The sequence below is a fragment of the Struthio camelus genome, chromosome 3, assembly GCF_040807025.1.
Source record: "Struthio camelus isolate bStrCam1 chromosome 3, bStrCam1.hap1, whole genome shotgun sequence".
In the NCBI taxonomy this organism is placed as follows: Eukaryota; Metazoa; Chordata; class Aves; order Struthioniformes; family Struthionidae; genus Struthio; species Struthio camelus.
Genome location: NC_090944.1, coordinates 82,466,174 through 82,486,072, shown reverse-complemented (window position 1 = coordinate 82,486,072; position 19,899 = coordinate 82,466,174). Strand labels below are relative to the sequence as shown.

At 44.1% G+C, this 19,899-nt stretch overlaps 1 protein-coding gene across 1 annotated transcript in view; it reads left to right on the top strand.

Moving 5' to 3' along the window:
- The first annotated feature begins 2,190 nt into the window (after positions 1–2,190).
- The window catches only part of UST (uronyl 2-sulfotransferase), a 178,156-nt gene continuing 160,447 nt past the window's right edge, over positions 2,191–19,899 (top strand). Inside the window, exon 1 of the mRNA XM_068938784.1 lies at positions 2,191–2,845. Coding sequence (XP_068794885.1) covers positions 2,578–2,845 — 268 coding nt within the window. The 5' untranslated portion in view covers positions 2,191–2,577. The remainder of the gene's footprint in view (positions 2,846–19,899) is intronic.

Genomic DNA, 19,899 nt, shown 5'->3' with positions numbered 1-19,899 from the left:
CTTCTTGTCAAGGCATCCATTTTTCTCAAACGTTCAGTGTAAGTGCATACCTGTTTCTCATTTGCAACAGAAACTAGCACTATTAAATGAATCTGCAACATGGTCGTTATAAGCAATTTGTTAGATAGGTCAGTATTCAAAAAAATATAAAATAATGTAAAGCATCCATGGCAGCAATGCAAGTTAAATGAGTCCCCCAATACTTTGTGTTTCAAATTGATATTCATGAGAATTAAGAAGTGACAGTTTTACCATGCAATTACAGTTATGACTTTATCTGCCTGAGGCTATTGAATATTTATTTTTAAAGTGAACTGCAATCATAAGAATTTATGGTTTACTATCTTTTTTTGGTGCTTAAACACTAGCCCAAAGTGGATTTATCTTTTAAAGTGTATTACTTTTGTTTTCTCCTTTTCAAAACTGAGGAGTCATTCCTAACTTTCTCTTTGCTACAAGTTTTATTTAAGATTTTGAAGGGCCTGTACAATGTCAAAGAACTCTGTAACTACACTTAAGAGAGTCATCTGCAAACTACCTAAGAAGAGCTGATCTTTCAGCCAGTATGCAGATATTTTTTATCAAGGTATCCAATGGGATTGCTCACTTGTTATTTATTCTCAGATTCTAGCTCTGGAGTCTTGTCCACACTAAAAAATTAATTTCTATATTTCAGCAAATGCCCTTTACCGCTGGATGCCAACAACAATAGTAAGCCAGCAGCATAGGTAAGATTCAGGCATTTACCCAAGCCTTTCAATGTAAGTGGCAAAAACATCTGAATCCTGTCTACTGAGCAGAATTTCCAGCTGCAAGTGCTAAAAAAATTATGAGTCAGGCCCCCTAAATCAGGACACATTTTTTTAAGCCTAAAAAGGAAAGGAGTGATTGCTTTTCGGTTTCTGACCTGGCAAGCTGCACTTGGGTCATGATTTCCTACTGTTCTCACAAAGCACGATGGGTAGAACTTGCTTTGCTGGATCTTGAGGAAGCCCTTTCTACAAGGTCCATACAATGAAACCGCGAGCCGGCAATACCATATTAAGCCCTCCGTTGTTGTACTGGTAATGCAGCCGCGACATGGAATGAAACGTATTTCTACTTTAGACAATGCCTAAGGACAAGAACAGCTCCAAAGAAGCCATCGGGACATATTGGGGACATATGTTGCATAAAAAGGATGAAGCTATTAAATAGCTCAGCATTGAGTGAATACCATCCATCCTATGCATCGTAGGAAGCAGTAGTTCTCTAGGGAAAACAACATGATCATGTAATTAGAGACTGAATCATAACCCATATGCACAAGGAGGTCAAATTAAGGTTGCAGAAGCACTCTTAATTTTGGAATTTCCTTGCTGCTCTAAAGCCTTGTCTCCAGTAGGCAACAGTCCCGTGTTCATTATCCCAGCAAAGCCACAACGAGGAAAGCAACCCTTCTTTGCCCTCACGAAGTTACACCAAAATAAAGGTGCTGATTCTTAACGCTGCGTTAGGGTCATCTAAGCCACCATAATGGTAAGTCACCTTTCTGCTGTGCAACCACAGCAATACAAAAAACCAGGCAGTCCAGACGTAAGGGTGTAGGTGCAGCGCCGGCCTTGGGGGACCCGGGGCCCGGCTGGCGGGAAGGGGGGCAGCGGGGCCTGCCCCCGCGCCACCGCCTCGGCCAGCGGGTCCGGCGCGGCGAGGCGGCTGGCGGCATCGGGACACGTGCGTCCGGTTGGTCACGGCCTGGCGAGGTCTCGGCCTGACGGCCGGGTCCGCCGTGAGCGCAGCCGGCCGAGGTGGTGGCCGTGGGGACCCCTGCGTACGCCTTGGAGGCCCCTTTTGGCTCCCCGGTGCGCCTTGAGAGAGACCCTCGCGGGCGCCTTGGGCAGCGGGGTGCCAGCCCGCTGCCCGCGCAGGCCCGGGGTCCTGGGCAGGGACCGGCGGGCGAGGGCCGGGGCGGCGGCGGCGGGCGAGGGCCAGCGGGGACAGGGGGCGGCCAGGGCCGGTGGGGCCGGGGCCCGCGGGGACGCTGTGGCCGGGCCCGGCCGAGGGCGGCCAGCGGCGGCGCCCGGCAGCGCCCGCAGGGGTCGCTCGCGCGGAGGCCACGGGCGCGCCGCGGGGGCCGCGGGCCGGGCCGGGCCGGGCCGGGGGCGGGCGGCAGCGGGGCCGGGGCCGGGGCCGGGGCCGGGGCGGCGGGCGCGGGCGGCACGCAGAAGCCCGCCGCGGGCTGCAGGCGCTGGCCGGCGGTGCATTGGCTGTAACTTGACACCGGAGCGAGAGGCCGAGCGGAGAGAGGGAGCGAGAGCGCGGCCGGCGGAGGAGGAGAGGCGAAGCCCCAGGGAGCGGGATGGTGACCACCTCCTCCGCCTTCCCCTCCCCTTAGCGCCGCTCCGCTCCGCAGCCGCCGCAGCGCCGGGGACTCTCGCCTGCCGCGGGGCCGGGGCGGGCGGCGATGGGGACGGGACGGACCCCCTGAGCTGCCGGGAAGTTTCCCCGGCGCGGGCAGCCGGAGCCGAGCAGGCGGATGGAGGATGCGCTCTGCCCGGCGGGCTGTGTGACCCGGCGGCGGCCAAGGCGAAGGGCAGGATGAAGAAGAAGCAGCAGCACGGTGGCGGCGGCGGCGGCGGCGGGGACTGCCCGGCGCCCCGGCCGCCCGCGGCCCCGCCGGCGGGAGGGGGCCCGGGCCAGGGCGGGGGCTGGAAGCGGCGGCGGCGCCTCTCGCTGCTGCCGCTGCTCTCGCTGCGCGACTACGGCTTCTGCATGGCCGCCCTGCTGCTCTTCTGCCTGGGCTCCCTCTTCTACCAGCTCAACGGGGGGCCGCCGCACTTTCTGCTGGACCTGCGGCACTATCTGGGTAAGGGCGGCTCGGCGCGGCCGGCGACTTGTTGCGAGCTCCCGCTCGCCCCCCCGCCCCCGGTCCCCCCGCTGCGGGGCTGCTGCGGAGCTGGCCGGCTGCCGGCGCCCCCCTCGCTCCCTGCCGGCCGGGGCGGCGGTGCCCGGCCCGGGGCGCGGGGTGGGGGGCAGAGCCCCGCACCGCCTCCCCCGCTCCCCGCCGTCAGGAGCTTGCCCGCGGTTTCTCTTTCGCTTCCCCCCGCGCACCTCTTCCCCCAGCCCAATTTTTAAGAATTAGGCCGCTTTCGAGGAGGCGGGGAGCGGGGGGGTCTCCTGCCGCCTCGGCCCCACGGTTCCGCGGCGGCGGCGGCGGCGAGAGGTGCGAGAGGTGGAAACGGGCCGGCGCGGTCGGACACGGCCAGCCCGGCTGGCGCGGGAAAGCCGTGCTCGTGGGGACAGAACGGGTGATAGGAGCGAGTTCCCCCAGCAGTTAATTTTGGCATAAGGTAAGAGTTCCCTTCTGACGCTCCCTCAAATCCGGAACAGATTTATGGCTTCGAGGTGGCTCTTTGTTTGCCTGCTGATCGTGCGCAGAGCTCGGTTTACGAGCTGCATCTTGCTGTCAGTTCAGATCTGAGTTTTGGAAGTCAAGGCGAAAGCCACACTTACTGCCCGCAGGTTACAAAACGTGGAAGTTCAGGCATAACGAGTCGGGTCTGCGCTTCTGTACTGCGTTCAAACGTGCGCGAGAGTCGTGCCGCAGGCGGTAGGAGGGAAAGGGGATTACAAATGGCACCGGTCCTCTCTCTTCGTGACAGAAGATGCCGTCGTAATATATTGCCTATATACATATATTTTATTTATATATATTTCATATATATCTGTCTAACATACTTTGTGAACAAAGCGTCCGTTAACGTGCTGCTGATTTGCTTCTTGAGACAAGCGTGTCCTAGCAGGACGTGAGCAGCGATGCTTGAACACTTGAGTTCACTGTGGTGCTTTTGCTGCTGCCTGCGTGACCTTGAGCGAGCTGCCCAGGCAGGCGCCCCACGGGGGCAGCAGGCGGGTGCGGCGCTCGGTGGTCCTCGTCCTCAGACCGTGGACCTCCCTAGAGGCAGTCCCACATCCACTAGGTTGCACATGGTTGTTCTTTGTGCCTCCTTTCCACACTGGTAAATGCTGCTTCCCTACTGAACAGAGAAGTAGCAAAAAACAGAGTAAGTATATCCTGAGGTCATGTAAGTACCTCAGACTGGCAGGACTAACTCAAACAGGGAACAAAAACTAAGGGTTTCTCCATATGGGGAGATTACTGCAGAATAACTTGAGTTTTTATCACTTCAGGTGATCTGTGTGATTTGCCTGTGAAGACAAGCTTTTCGTGTTATGCACTGTAGAAGGACAATCCGTAACAGGTGGTGTTAAGTTGCAAACTAAAATGCAGTATTTGAAGAAAAATAAGCTGAAAACCCATGTCTGTGCGTATTTTACGAATGTTTTGGGAATGACTCTGTGTGTCTGTGTCTGTGTGTGTGTGTGTGAGTGTGTGTGTGTCTGCTTTTCTTCAAAGGAAAACAATCCTGTGTCTTCAACTAACTGATAAGAGAGTATGGAGAAGACAGACCCAGGTTGTTCTGAGAGGTGCGTAGCAATAGGACAAGAGGCAAGAGACACAGCTTGCGAGAAGGGAAATTCCAGTGAGATATTTGGAAAAAAAATTCAACATGAGGGTGGTTAAATATTGGAATAGGCTGCTCGGAGAGGTTTGCGCGTCCTTGCTGACATTCACATCTCAACTGGACGAGGTCCTCTGCAACCCAGTTTAATTTGTCCCAGCTTTGTGAGGGACTTCCAGAATTCTTTGATTCTAGTGCAGATGGAGAAAAACATATATGAAAATTCTAATGAGAACAGAAAAAAAGAAGCTCTTTGAACATTATTTCCCAAAGAAACAGTGTATTGCATTTCTTGCTTCTGTTTTACTGACTTATTTTTCTTTTCCTTTCATGTTACAATTATAAGAAATTCCTCTGGTGAACAGGACATTGACACATTTTCGATTGAGGTGTAAGTAGGTTTTGTTCACAGTTGATTTGTTTTTGTTTGATAAAGATATGAGCCAAGCACATATCTTTGTTTTCTAAAAGCAAGGTTGATGCCAAATTTTTATTTTTAATTTTCTTCGAGGATGGATGTTGCTTGGCTAGTCTAGAAATAGAATCTGAGAAATACTGGGTTACACAGCTTCCCAGTTTGTGGTCTTTTGACTGCTTTTGAGGGATTCAGGAAATAAAACTAGGATCTACTGCTTTACCTACAGTAGCCAGTAGCTGTCTCTCTGCTGGAAAATCTTGTGAGGCCTGGCAGTCAAACACCTGGGAAGCCACTGGATCTAGGTGATTGGGTTACTAATTATATCATTTGGATTGGATGATTTTTGTGAGGTGCTCAGCACATTCAGGAGAGCCTTACTGTATGCATCTAAATGTCATGAGCCCATGGGGAAGGAGCGCCGTATACTTTGAAAATGGATTCTGGACACCAGCATCCCTTAGGAGAAAGTAGATAGAGATCTATTAATATCCACGCATCGATTAACTTCTGTACTTTACCTATCTGTTAGTACAGGAATTTCCTTTTAGTGCTTGGGTGACCAAGGATGCTGAGAAGACAAGGACTTGTCTAACATCCTGCAGCAGGCCGGTGGCTGAGTAGGAAGCAGAACCCTTGTGACTCACGTCCTAGTTGTGTGATCTCCCCAAAAAGCAACCTGTGCTGCTGCCTCTACAAATGAAATGAACATATTTTGCCTCACTGCAGCGGTGCATATTTGTATGCTAGTTTCCAAAAGTTATTTTATATTTTCTTGGTGTACAGGATCACTTGGGCTGTCAAAGGTTATCCATGTGTTTGACATTGTTAAAGAGTTTTTATACTGAGTGCAGGTTTTGTGAGAATGGTGACATACTCCTTTGGGTATCCAGCCAGCAAGGTTTGCAAATTGTGCACCTATAAACATCTCCTTTTACAAGTGAATTAAAGTGATCTAAAATTGAAAGAGTTTTCATGTTTGCATTAAAATGGTCATGGTTGGTTACTTAAGCACCTGAACAACTCTGTAACCAGGTAGCCCCACTGTCTTCCAGGAGACTAACACAAGTGTTTGGAAGAGTAGGCGTTGGGTGTCCTATACTGCGTCCTGTGTGACAGATTGACCAGTAAAGTTTCGTGACGTTAAAAAACATTAAACTTTTTTCCCCGGAAGCCACAGATCCAGTGAACAGACAACTCCTTCCTTCCAGTCATTCCGAGCCACAATTTATGCTGTGAAAATTTAAATTCCCAAACAGAAAGAAACAGTTCATTTGCAGATCATGGCTCCAGTGTGGGACTTTTGCAGCCACCGTTGTTGCATTTAAAGCTACAAGAACCAAAAAAGAGCAGACCAAAAGGAAAATTAATTTCTCTATTTATTTACTTTGAGGCCTTCATGAGGTAGGGGATCGTCTTGTCTGGCTTTGCTTTTATTTGCATCACAAGTTTCACTACATTGTTCATGGTTAGTTACGTTACTCAGGAGGGAATGCTTGGATGTTTTTTGTCTGAGAACTTGAAAGAGCGTTCATAAGTAGCAACACCAAAACTTCAGTAGAAATCAGGAGATCAATCACACCTGCATCAGGCAGGTGTGTGCGTAAAAGAAAATGTAGGCAGTGAGAAAGCAGTGGGCTTGAATAACTTTCATTTTTTTCTTAGACCTGCATCACACACTGTGGAGGAGGAGGAATAAGTTTATTTTCAAAGGAATTAACAGTGAAGATTTGCTAGTTAAAGCAAATCTTTTTTTGCTTTGCATAAAAGTTTTCATTTGGGGGGGGAGGGGCCAAAGATGACTGTATTTGCAGAATTTTTAGATAATTAGTAATTTTTTTTTTCCTGGACCAGCTTCCCTGGTTTCTTGTTCGTGCATCTCTTGTTTTGTCTAATTGCCACACAGATTGGGAAGAATCTTTTGCAAAAAGGTTGTGGCAGCTTGCAGGGGAAGAAAGTAGCTATATGCAGTATTTCTCCTTTACATTGCCATCTTTTATCTCTTGCAAAATAGGAGCAGAGCCATATGGGGAAAATGGGAGGAGATCAGTAGGTGCGAGGCTGTGCTGAGCGTTGTTTTTTGTCCTGTGCTGACTTCAAGTTCATATTGGTTCAGTGGAAAGGTCTGTGGAAAGCTGTTGGTTTCTGCTGTCCATTCTGGCAGTGGTTCCCAGGAACATGGCTCAAAATCTGCGCTGTTGTAATGCCATTAGGATAGATCTGGAGCACTGGTTTTCAGTGTGTAATCTTGGACATTTGTGGATTATGTCTAAAGAATCTGTGAAAGCTAATAAAACAAGCCTGTTTCCAGCAGGCTTAAATTTGCTGTATGGGGGTGCATACCAGTCCTGGACAATCTATGGGGTCCAAAAAATAGGAAAGTTTAACACTTGCCAATTTTCAGTAATAAACTAGAGCTTGGGACTTACACAACATCTGTGAGGTTTCACTTGCTGATTTTGCCAAGGTAATACTGTCTCCCTGATCAAAAATCAACTCCCAACAGTTGAAGGAAGTGAGAAAGATCTCCTGTAGCCCTTAAGTCTTGTCCTGGGGGTTTAGGCGAGGGCACTAGGGACTCCTGAGACTGCAGTGTTCTTGAGTTGCTTTATATTTCCCTGCTTTAGCTTATGAAATATACCTGCTTCAAAATACAGACGTGAGTATTTCCAAGGGCTGGTAGCAACCCTCTAATGGCCAATAAAAAACAAATCTTTTGATCTTCAGTGTTCGCAGTGCAAACTTTTTTTGTGATGGTGTTTGTGTCAGTTAAGCTATTTCCCCGTTGAACTGCCTGGGAGACGGCCAGCAAGTACGGGGCTGATGTCAAGGGTCTGATTGCGTGTGGAAGCTACCTGTCCCTTGTACTTCCTGATGTGAAACAAAAGACTGAAGTGGCCAGTTGTGCACTTTAAACAATCTCTAAATTGCTCCCTAGACTCGCTCTTCGTTTCATTGGAAGCTCCGGAGTAGTTTGGCCAGGAGATGTACTCGGTAGGCTTAAAGTTGTCACAACAGCAGTTATGTTTGTTTTGGACACATGAGGGAATATAACCACAATTTTGTCAAATGAAGAAGCAGAAAGACGTTTTGGTTGAATTTTTAGGGACGCTATAACAAAACTGTGCAAAATATTTTAAACTAAACCCAAAGCAAAACTGTTTTTTTTTTGGGGGGGGGTAGAATGAATTGGCTGTATTTCAGTAGGTTTTTCTCTGAAGTGTCTTTCTCTTTCCTGTTAGCATCTTAAGAGAGGGACAGAAAGGGAAAACTGACTATCCAAAGGAAACAATAAAAGTGACTGACCGTGTGTGGTATGCTTTTATGCCTGAACTGTAGGAGGGGAAAAAAAAACAGCAACTTTTTTTTTTTTTTTGCTTTTCTTCCAATATTGCATTTATATGTAAAATAATGGAAAGTGCAGCAAGCTTTTTTAAGCAATAAAAGCACCTGGAATGCTTCATCACAGGCAAATAGCATGGTGCTTTTTTCTAGTCAAAGGCAGCATGGTCAGAAAGAGTTGTCAGATCCAGTTTTGTTCTGTACATGGATCCTGAATATGATTTTTCACAAACTGTCCATCTTTATTCAGGTATCTGTTGTCTGAAATCAAACTCCAGCTTAGGTATCAGGTGTTGTATATATGCCCCTATGTACGTTTTTCTGTGTTTCGTATTGTCGACTTTATCTGTGACTTTGAAAGGATTAATTCACTTCCTCACCTGAGGGAGTATTGTTCCAGCTTTTTCAAAAACGTGCTTGATTTTGCGTTAGTATCAGATTATATGGTAGTGTGGTATGTGCACCTGTAGAAAGAACAGTCTACTGGTTAAATGGGACGCTACGCCTGGATTTGGGGAAGTGAGGGAGGCTTCAGTTCCCTTCTCTGACAGAGTTCATGTGACGTGGGAGTTTGTATGTTATTTCTGTCTTCATTTAATAGTCGTTGGCCTAAAGGACATTATGAAGCTAAACATGTAGCAGAGCATGATATTCTCAGTTTTTACAGTGATGGTAGCCATGGAAATACTTGAAGGAAAAAGATATTTTTGATAAATCCTCTTGTCACTGCAGGATTTTGGCCATAGCAGAAGAGATGAGGCAGATAGTGAGTGTTAGAGCGGAGCTCCTGTGCAGGCTGAGGCAATGTCAGTGCTCCTGCTACTTTACTTTTCTTTTAAAGCTTTCACTAGAGTTCGTTAACTCCGTGGTCTCTGCAATTTTACTTCACAAGTTACTGCTATAATTGAGCTCCAGAGTCTGATCAAAGGGCATCATTTTCTAACAGGTCTGCTTGTGAGTTCTTATAGTGAAGATTTCAGTACAGGAGAATGTAAGCGGGTCACTCACTCCTTGTTTTGTAGCGGTGCTGCTTAGACTTCATTTGCAAAAACAAGTGAAAAATACAATTTCTTGAAGTCTCTTCACCTCAAGTGAATGGGGCAAGCGCTTCATGCTCTATGAGAGAATATTCAGCCAAAACAAATTGTGGCTGTCGCAGAGGAAGTAGTAATTGATGGACTTGTTCTCATATTTTCATATGAAATTAGGCAAAATGAAAATTGCTTTTACTTAGGGTTTAACAAAGAATAATAAGTGTTAAAGGCAGCCAGAAAGGGAAGCTCGCTAGCATAAGTAACTCATACAAAAGCTTCAACACATAATACCCTATGGGGAAAATAAAGCCTGTCTCAGTTTTTTCTAACTCTAGTAAATGATCTGAGATTTCCTTCTGTGCTACCTCTGTTGCACTGATTCCTGATAAAAATAACACTTTATTTTGAAATTCATAGCTCATGGCTGTGCAGTTCAGAATCAGCAGTGAGAGTTAAGTGGAATAAAGGACGTCCGTTTTCCATTTGGTATTTAGATACAGGTCTGCATTGTCAGAATTTATATAACATGATGAAGATAAAATGGAGCGACTTGATTTTGGGTGGGAAAACTCTGTAAAATGGTTGAACAGATGAAATAAAACAAGATCCAAGGACACAAAAGCTTGAAAGAGAAAAACACAAACTGGGTTAAAAGAAAGTGAATAACTCATTTGTTTTTCATATTTATTACTCTTTTCTGGTATTCTGTTTTACCTTCTGTTTCTGGGACTTGGTACTTTCTTCTTGTGATCCCATCGTTAATCACAAGAGAGGGTTTGTAATCACTTTCCTGTCAAGCTGGGAAATTTCAGTACTCAAGCAGTACTCACTGGGAGTACTGAAATCACTTGAGTGCTTTTTGTGAAATATTTCAGACTTAAATTTTCAGACTTAAATTTTTGGCACTTAAGAAATACGGAGTCCTTCTTTTCGGTTCTTATCTTAAGCTTTTGTGAAAGTACTGCTGTTAAGGTCTTACTCCTGTGACCCATTTAAGAAGAATGCCAGTGGTCATTTTGGTCTAGTAGCTGTTCCTCTATGCAAGGATAATTTTGCAGATGAGTTGTAAGAGTTTACTACTTCATTTTGGATGGAGGAAAAAGGTCTATTTATAGTTTTTTGGAAGTTCTGACTTTGCACCTGCTGATGACCCCCCTGCGAGTGCTGTTTTGTATTGCAGCATGCTGCGTATCTCCGCTTTTATGAAGTACAGCCAAATGAGTGAATAGCTGCACTGTGTGTTCATGTGGGTTTGTACGAACACACTTAAGAAAATAAACTACCACCCTGTTATTCAGGACAGATAATTTCTAAGGACCAGTTCTAATTTTATTGTCTACAATGCTGGTCTAATTTACAGCCAGTTCTAATTTTTTGGCCTTTACTGAAAAATTGGGAAGGGGTGGAGGAGAGGAGAGGTCCCCTCTGGCCCCCAGTTTTATATTGTTTTACTTTGGGAGCAGTAAGTTTAGGAGCCAGAAATTACAAGGGTCCAGAGTATATGGTCATTCTTATGATGGGGGCAAGAAAGGACAGAGAATCCTTTGGAAGTTAATGAGAATTAGGTGCTGCTTTGGATTTTGGAATAAGGCTGGGATTCATATCCCAGACTTTATATATTCAGTAAAGTTTCTGCTCTAAGCTAGCTATCATGTTTTCCCCTCTTCTTGATGAGGAGAGAGAGCCACTTCCACTTCATTACAGCTTATGATAGATGTCTAATGCAAGTATGATCAGTCTTCTCCAGAGATGCCAATTGTCTGTTGCCTGTTGCCATTAACTTGAAAGGCAGCGCAGGGCTTGAGTACCCTGCTGCTGCCTTAACCTCTGCCTTCTTTCCCTGGCCAGTGGAGTTGCTTGCTTATAAGACCTAATCCGACCAGGGCAGCAGTGGCTCAAAAGCATAAGCTAAAAGCTTGGGTTTTTTTTGTTTTTAACTTTAAAGAGAAGGTTGTGGAAAATGTTGACACATTACTTTTCACCAAGGGAAGTTTCACCATCGTTATTGGTGAGCAGGCAAGTAGATTTTCAAACATAGCTTATGTTTATATAATGAGGCATTTGTTTTTCTTTGTTTCAGAATCTGGGTTAGATGTTGTTTTGAGAATGGAGGGGTGGATAGGAAGTGGAGAGCAGTTATTTGACTGAAATTTATTTTACCCCCTTGCCCTTCCGAGTTGCAGTGGGGGAAGCAGACCTTGTTGAGTGAAAAATAGATGCATAAGGCTTTGTAAGAGTGAAAAATAGATGCATAAGGCTTTGTAAGAGTGAAAGCACAATGATTCAGTTTATACTATGTTTTCTTAGTACTCATACTTTAGAAATAGCCATTTGCACGTTTGCTGAAGTTTTTCTTATCACACTTAATGTTCAGAGTAGAAATCATCATTAGACTGGGATGGAGATTTTGGAGCCCTTGGGGGTTTGAGTAAAGAAGCAGTGCAACTTCATCACACCAAAGAAGTATGTTTCAGTGCCCCTGAGTGTGTTCATTTAAAAAAAAAAACCTCTACTGGTCAAGTGGATAGTTGGTTCAGTTCAGTGTATGTGACAGAGGAGATGCCAACATAACCTTGTACTTGTACAACAGCGTCACTAAGCTGCTAAAAAATGATAACTCTTTGAGGGTAGAGGACACCAGCCAGATCAGAAGCTATTGATCAAAGGGATTTGACTCATGATTTCCAATTTTTTCTCAATTTGGAAATCTCTGAACATATTTCAGGGTAATGGTGCTCCCTATCTAATGAATTTAAAGCTTTTAACAGTTGGCTTGGTATTCTTGATATATATATTTTTCTTCTTGTCAAACTATGATAGTTCACAGACTACTGTAGAGGTTTACTGTCCAAAGGAGGAATTAGGCATCAGTTAGAGTCAAAAGGAAAATGCAACAGCAAAATATCAGTGGGATGATTTTCAAAAAGAAAAAAAAAAAGAAAGCTCCAACAGATAAGAAGACATTTCTGCAAAAGAATACAAGTCTTTGTGGCTTTCCTATCCACAAAAGACTTTTTCTATTGCCGTTGTTTTTGTTTTAACTTCTGTAAATCTTTTTGTTATACTGTGAAATGAAGAAGATAGATAGCCACAGAAGTGTTCCAGATCTTGGGAATTTCAGTAGCAGGTGAGAGGGTGTTTCATAACTTTTTTCCATGAGCCAGGGTACATAAAATACCATTTGGATTGATGTTTTTGCTAGCTTGAAGTTTAATAATAGATATTTCTGAAATACATAGAAGAAGTTTGGTAACAGTTGAGTAAGTAAATATTCATAGCTTTTGCCTAAATACATTTTTTAAAGCTTTGTGAAACACACTAGAACTGGCTCTTTATTTGTACAGCATCTGTGAAGTGGAGTATCACCTGGAGCAGCAGGTGGGCTGCTACGTGTTTCCTTTCCTGTCAAGTTCTGTCCTTTCACCTTGGCAGATGATGGTAGGCCCCTTCTGTGCAAATGTGATGAGACTACGTGTGGATGTTGCATTCGGGTTGGGCAATATTGTGCCAAGAAGACAAGTGGTGCAGGGCAGAAAGGTATCTTTATGATCAGGAGGAATTATTTGAGATTTAGACTACATATGGGATGTGTATAAGGCCCTGACTCATTCTTTCAAACTCTAAGTGCTTCCCTGAAGGGCCCACATTTGGTTCCCTCTGTAGTCAGCAGACAGAGGCATGGGTATCTCCAAAGAGCAATTCAGGCTGCCCATGTCTTTATAACAGCTAAGCCACTGACTTGGGCACAGAGAAATGCTTGAAGTTTGGTGGGAAGAATCTGGGTCACCATGGTGTTTATTCCTAAAAACATTAGTAGATAACCAGGGGAAGGCTTCCAAAGAGAGGGAGGAGGGGGCAAAGGAGAGTGGGAGTTACACTAGCAAGACTTTTTAGATTGGTAGGTCACTTCATGTCAGTGGGTCATTGAAACCTCCGTGCTTAGGATGCCTGAAAATAAGACTGTATAAAGCCCTGGAAAAATATGCCACAGGGAATATCTATCACTGCTCAGTGGGTGGATTTGTTGACCTAATATGTTTATTTCGCCCTAAATTTTGCAGTTCCCTGGAAAGGGTGTGCAACAACAGTTTTAATATAGTCCAAAATGTTGCAGCAGATATCGTAAGGCAAAGGCTGTGAAATTGCTGACTTCTCAGATCCTTTCATATCTGCAGCTGATTGTTCTCTTTCAGCAGAACTCTCCATACAAACCTACAGATTTCTTTTGTGTTGCCCATTGGGGAATATCACAATAAGTAAATTATGGTGAGAAACAAAATAGCAGCAGCGAAACCCTACCATTTGTGTGTGTATGTTTTTTTTTAATTCTAGTTGTGTTGTTTTGCTCATGTTCATGTTTTGCTCATGTTTTGCATCTGTACAATAGGCAAGAGGAGGTAGCTGGATACGTGAGTAATTAATGGCAGCAAACGCGTTAGTTACTATTAGGAATAGGTATGGACTGAGAGCCAAAATCTGAGGATGTGCTGCCACTTATTTGCTGGGGCAGCATCTAAACCAGAGGCAGTTTGGGAAGAAAGAGAAGGTTGAAGTTTTACGAAAATCAAGTAGTTGCACTAGATACGCTTCTCATGATTGTTGAATAGTTGCCAACCAATTTAATTTTCTGACAAAGCTAAGGGGTTTTCAGCCACCTTCTGGACAAGAGAGCATGTGAGAGGGAACTCCTTTGCAAAGTAGGTGGTTATTAAGGAGTCTTTTTCGGCCAAGTGTGTGTCTGTGCGTGTATGAGGGAGCGGGGAATCCAAGTAAATATGGGGTAGTGCATAGTGCCTTTCTGTTGCTGATTCTTAAATCACTTTTGAGCTGATGGAGGTTCGTGTTAGGAACTGGATAATATTACCACTCCTTTGCATGTAAGTAGCCAGTCTCAGAAGATTAATATAATAAAAGTTGAAGTATTAACTGCCTCTTTCTCTAACTGCAAGCTTTGTACATTGCCTCACTAATAATGAGCACAACTAATCACTTGCTTTCATTCCTTTGAGAATATTTTTCTGGTGAGTCAGTAAAATTCAACATCAGTTAGTTAATCTTCTAATAAACAGCTTGTTGTCTTAATCCTGGTGTGTTTTCTCCTCTCTAATTTTGACTCCAATGCTTCTCTCTAATCAATGAGGCAAACTTTGGCAACGCTCTAGGATTCTTTATAGCTCAGCAGTCGTCTCTTTTCTAAACTATGCTACATGGAAACAGCTGACAGTTTCAATTTTTTCCTGGAATGTTTTGGTTATAAATGTTAAAAGCTGAAAGATTTTTAAATGGCATGTAGTGTCTTTCACCTTCTGACCTCAGCTCAAATACAGCTGAGGTTGGCAGTATTTGGATCTTATTACTGTCTTGAGGTGTTCAGTGGCGTGCATGCAGTAAGTTCACCATGCAAGTACTTGTGATATCATTGCTGATTTTGCCACTCCTTTTGACTTTCCTGGCCCAAGAATAAGGCATGTCAGGCCAGAGTGTGAGCATATACTGGCAGTGGTGGATCTAATGGTTTTTAGCTGGAGGGGATCTCAAGCGTCAGATGCGCTTTCCTCCCCGTTCCAGTGTGTTGTGGTGCTGGTACATGCCCTCTCCATGCTTGCTGCAAGAGGGAAATAAGATTCAGAAAGATTTTACTGAGAGCGATAAAGCTTGTGGGGGAGGAGCAGACCCGACTGTCCCCAGGGTGAAAGCTGCCCCTGTGTAGTGTTTTTGTTTGTAGTACACCTGCCTTGTAGGTAGAGGTGTTTGTTTTGGAGCTACTGTGTCAGTGATAAGTACATTTCTTACCAAAAAAAGAAAAATTCTTGGGAATTTCCTGCTAGGTGTCATGTACCGAAAAGTCTTTCAGCTTCTGAAAAGGAGCTGCCGAGTGTCCTCCTAGTGTCCTCTTCTCTCTTCCTCTCTACTGACCGGAGAGTACAGCTTTCTGTTTATCTTCGTACAGCAGTTTCCATCTAGTGCTTCAAAGAGGAAAGTAAATATTAACACTTTCTTATTTAAGGGGCACGGAGAGGCCATGCTACTTGCCCAGTGTCATTTGCCTGATCAATAGTAGGATTAGGAATAGAGCCATAATTTCCTGCACTCTTTGAAAGGCAAGGATTTGACTGGAAATGCATGCAGCGTGTCTGATAAAACACCGATGCACAGGAAAACAAAGACCCTTCTGTTTGCCTTCATCTTAGCACTTACCTGGTGTAATTTGAGTTTGTACAATCTGTAGGGCGCATATCCTCCCAGCGTTCCTGAGAAGTAGTGAAGTTATTCTTATTTTTCTGATGGGGCTTCTGAGGCACAAAATAGTTCAAGAAAGTTTGAAGCCAAGTCTACCAAGCTGTGGAGCAGCTTTTCACACAGCAGACGGTCCTTCCCGTGTGGGTATGGAAACTGGCATTTTCCTCTCTGGGAGCAGCAACTTCTTAGAGTCTTTCCTGAGCTTGTTCCTGTCAGCAGGAGTAGCCTGCTCCTGCAGAGCCATACATCACACTCAAGACTCTCAAAATAAAAGGGAGATGTGTGGGAGGGAAGATTGCGGGGAGAGGAAAAAGTAGGGTGAGAAAAGGACAGGTTGCTGGGTAAATCTTTCCCAATTTAAGCTAGAGGAGCATACCTTTTAATGCATTCTCCTTAAAGTGAGTGAGTGAGAGACAGAAATAATACTGGGGGAGCCGGTAAGCGATAAATGGCATGTTAAGGAGCCTATTCCCACGGAAAAGATAATTGGAGTATTTTTTGCTGCTTTCTGTAGCTGTCTTCACCCCTCTGTGTAATTTGCTTACCAAAACCTTTACTGTGGATGGGAAAAATTGTATATGTGGCATGGGTAGATATTAGCCCTTTATGTAGCCTCCAGAGTTTAAAAGCTGTATGTTAAACTTCAGAAATGTTTTCTTAAGTTACTTATGCTCAAGACAGAAACGTTTTTAATGCAACGCAGCTCATAATGTGAGGGAGTCAATGAGGGTTTCGTGCAAATTTTATCCATTTATGAGGCCTTGTGACCATTTTTGGCTAAAACTTTACATCTGCAGATTTCCTTAATTCTGAGGTAGCCAGTTGCATTGTTTAAGGAAAAAAAGAACAAATAGGAGAATTTAGTTTCTCATACTAACAGGTCATTACCATGTTTCAAGGAAAAAATAATTATGAAATTTTAAGGTAGATCAGTTAAATGGCTTATGCTGCAGTTCTTCACTTTTACAGCATGATTACACTGTGGCTTACTAAGTATGAAAATTTTCTATTTTCATGCAGATTACTCTGGATCCTAAGTCAAGCTTGAAATTTCATTTCTGTAAGAAATGAATGTGATGATCTCGGACTAGTCCTCTGTGAATATGGTTTACATCAAAGAAAGAAAGAAACTCATAGTAATTCAATGCATAGTTAAGTTCAAGTTAAAAATGATGAGTTTAGCTATTCCATTGGAATATGGCCCTGGTTCAGTATATTTCCTTACTCATACTCTATAAATAACATTGTAAGTAGGGCTTGCACTCTTCTCTTTCTCCAATCATCCATGCTTCACTTTTGTTACGGACTGTTTGCTCTCCTGATCCCTGACCTCACACTGGTTCCTGCTCCCTGGCCAAGCTTTTACTAATCTCTGTTATTTGCTGGGGTGGCACGCTGGGGTGGTGAATGGTTCCTGGATTACAGAACCAAAAATTTTTCATTCACAATGCAACATGACTAGATAGATGTATTAGTACACAGCAATGTACTGTGTTTCGCTCACCTAGCACAGAGGCTTGTAATACTATAACGTTCACACCTAGAGTTTGGAAAATGTTGCTGCTCAACTTGGAAAGAAGGTTAGAGGGAGGAATAAGGAAGAGGAAAAACATAAGCGTTCTTTCTCTTTCTTTCCTTAGCTCTGTTTTTGGACGCTTATAACCGAGTGACGTTAGCACTAACATCAGAACATTATCGTGTTCTAACTCCTGCAGCTATACTTTTGCATGTATAAACAAAGAACAGTTTATTGAATGAATAAACTTGTGAAACATTTTTTTAGTGCTTTTGAATGTATTGGAATGTCTTTGACAAAGAAATTTGCTTTACTAGCTTAAAAACTCTGGAAAGTAGAGGAGTTTAGAACTGGGCAGGTGTGCGTTAGGTGACTAAAAAGTCAGAGCTTGCACTAATGGTTCTTATGTGAGCTATACAAATTTCACTCTCTGTGACACAAAAGTTACGTTCCTGCTGAGAATAACAGTTCAGTTGGGCCTGATTTTCTGTATCTAGAAATAATATGGAGTGTGTGAGCAGAGCAGGTTTAGCATACTGTTCTATATTAAAATTTCTTAGAATTTACATTTCATCATTTAATATTGATGCATTTATGCAACTCTATCTTTGGTTTATTTTATCTGAGAGTTTAATCTGTAGTGACATATTTATTTTTTGTTATTATTTTTAGAAGGAAAGTCTGCTAGGTTTGTTTCTTCAATAGTCATTTGTTTTCCTGCATGTTTTTGAGTATAGAGTGCAAAGCTCAGGCTCTGGGTTACAGGACTTTTTACTTAATAGAAATAAGAGGCATTCTGCTTCTGGAAAAAAGCAGGACCAATAACAAATGTTTATGAGAGTAGATATCTGAAAGAAGAAATCATTCTCTTGATTACAAGTGGTTCAACCAAAGTGAAAAGGAATGCTACTTCCTGCACATGCATACGCTGTGCAATTCATGCACAGCATCAAGCAAAAGCATCTGTAAATACATTGTTTAAATCCATGCTTTCTTCTTTGACTTGCTACTTAAAAGTCAGTATTGTTTAAAAGTTAGTTGGGAATGGACATGAGGAATTAAAGCACTTACGATGAATCTCCTTTACCAATGAGAGTCAGGTGAGAAATGGCTGATGATCCGTCTCCTGCCTCAGTGGTAAGAGATAGCTGGTATTAAGCAAGGAATGAAGTAGTTAATAATTTTTGTGTATAGAAAGGGTTGAATAATGCAGTGAATAGACAAATACAGAGAATATTTGGGATCACATTCCTACAAATTCTTCTTAGGATAAAAATAGCCAGGTTTTCTGTGAATACGGATACCATTGTGCCTATTAAAAACCTGGCTGATGCAGGATCTGAAGTGCTATTGGCAGTAACTCTGATTTGTGTGGGTGCACTTCTCTTGGAATCCAGGAGCTTGGACAGCAATGAGCGTGTCCTTCTCCTTAAGAAATTGTTTTATACTTTACACTTTTTAAATATTTTCATATGAATTAGCAAACATTAGCCCAGGGTCACTGAAGATTTTCCATAAGATCTCTACTGAATTCTTTCGTGGAGGAATAGAGAGACACTGTCTGAGCATGGAGGGATGGGATCAGGAAAGCCAGAACCCACCTGCAAGTTGAATCTGGTAAGGGACGTAAAGGACAGCAAGAAGGACTTCTGCAACAGCAAAAGGAAGACTAGGGAAAATGTGGGCCTGTTGCTGAATGAGGTGGGGGACGTGGTGATAAAGGGCACGAAAAAGGCCAGGGTACTCTATGCCTTCTTTGCCTAAGTCTCGTAAAATTGGCTTCAGGAATCCCAGGCAAGGAAGACTTATCCTCTCTTGAGAAGGATCAGGTTAGGGAGTGTTTGAACTGGACATGCACAAGTCCATGGGACCTAATGGGATGCACCGACAGGTGCTTAAGGTGCTGGCCAATGTTATTGCAAGGCCACTCTCAACTGAACTTTGAAAGTTCATGATGATTGGGGGAGGTTCCTGAGGGCTGGAAGAATGCAAATGTTGCTCCTATCTTCAAGACAGGCAAGAAGGAGGATCTGGGAAACTGCAGGCCTGTCAGCCTCACTCCACAATCCCTTGGTTGGAGCAAATAAGCTGGGAAACCATTTCCAAACATTTGAAGAACAGGAAGGTGATTAGGAGTGGTCAGCATGGATTTACAAAGGGGAATCATGCCTAACTAACCTGATAGCCTTCTATGATGAGATGACTGGCTCGGTGAATGAGGGAAGAGCAGTGGATGTTGTTTATTTCTACTTCGGCAAGGCTTTCAACACTGGTCCTGATAATATCCTCGTAGACAAACTGATGAAGTACAGACTAGACAAGCAGTCAGTGAAGTTGACTGGCAACTGGCTGAACTGCCAGGCTCAAGAGGGTTGTGATCAGCAACACAAAACCCAGCTGGAGGTCATTCACTAGTGATATCCTCCAGGAGTCGATACTGGGGCCAGTAATGTTTAACATCTTTATTAATGGCCTGGATGATGGAACCAAGAGCACCCTCAGCGAGTTTGCAGATGATCCAAATCTAGGAGGGGTGGCTCATGCAGCAGATGGTTACACTGCTTTCGGAGCGTCCTCGATAGTCAGGAGAAATGGGCAGAAAGGAACCTCCTAAAGTTCAATAAAAGGAAGTGCCAAGTCCTGCCCCTGGGGAGGAATAACTCCATGCACAGGCTGGGGGCTGACCAGCTGAAAAGCAGCTCTGAGGAAAAGGCCCTAGGCGTCGTGGTGGATACCAACTTGAACATGGGCCAGCAATGTGCAAAGAAGGCCAACAGCATCTGGGGCTGTATTAGGAAGAGTGTGGCCAGCAAGACTAGGGGGGTAATCTTTCTCCTCTACTCAGTCCAG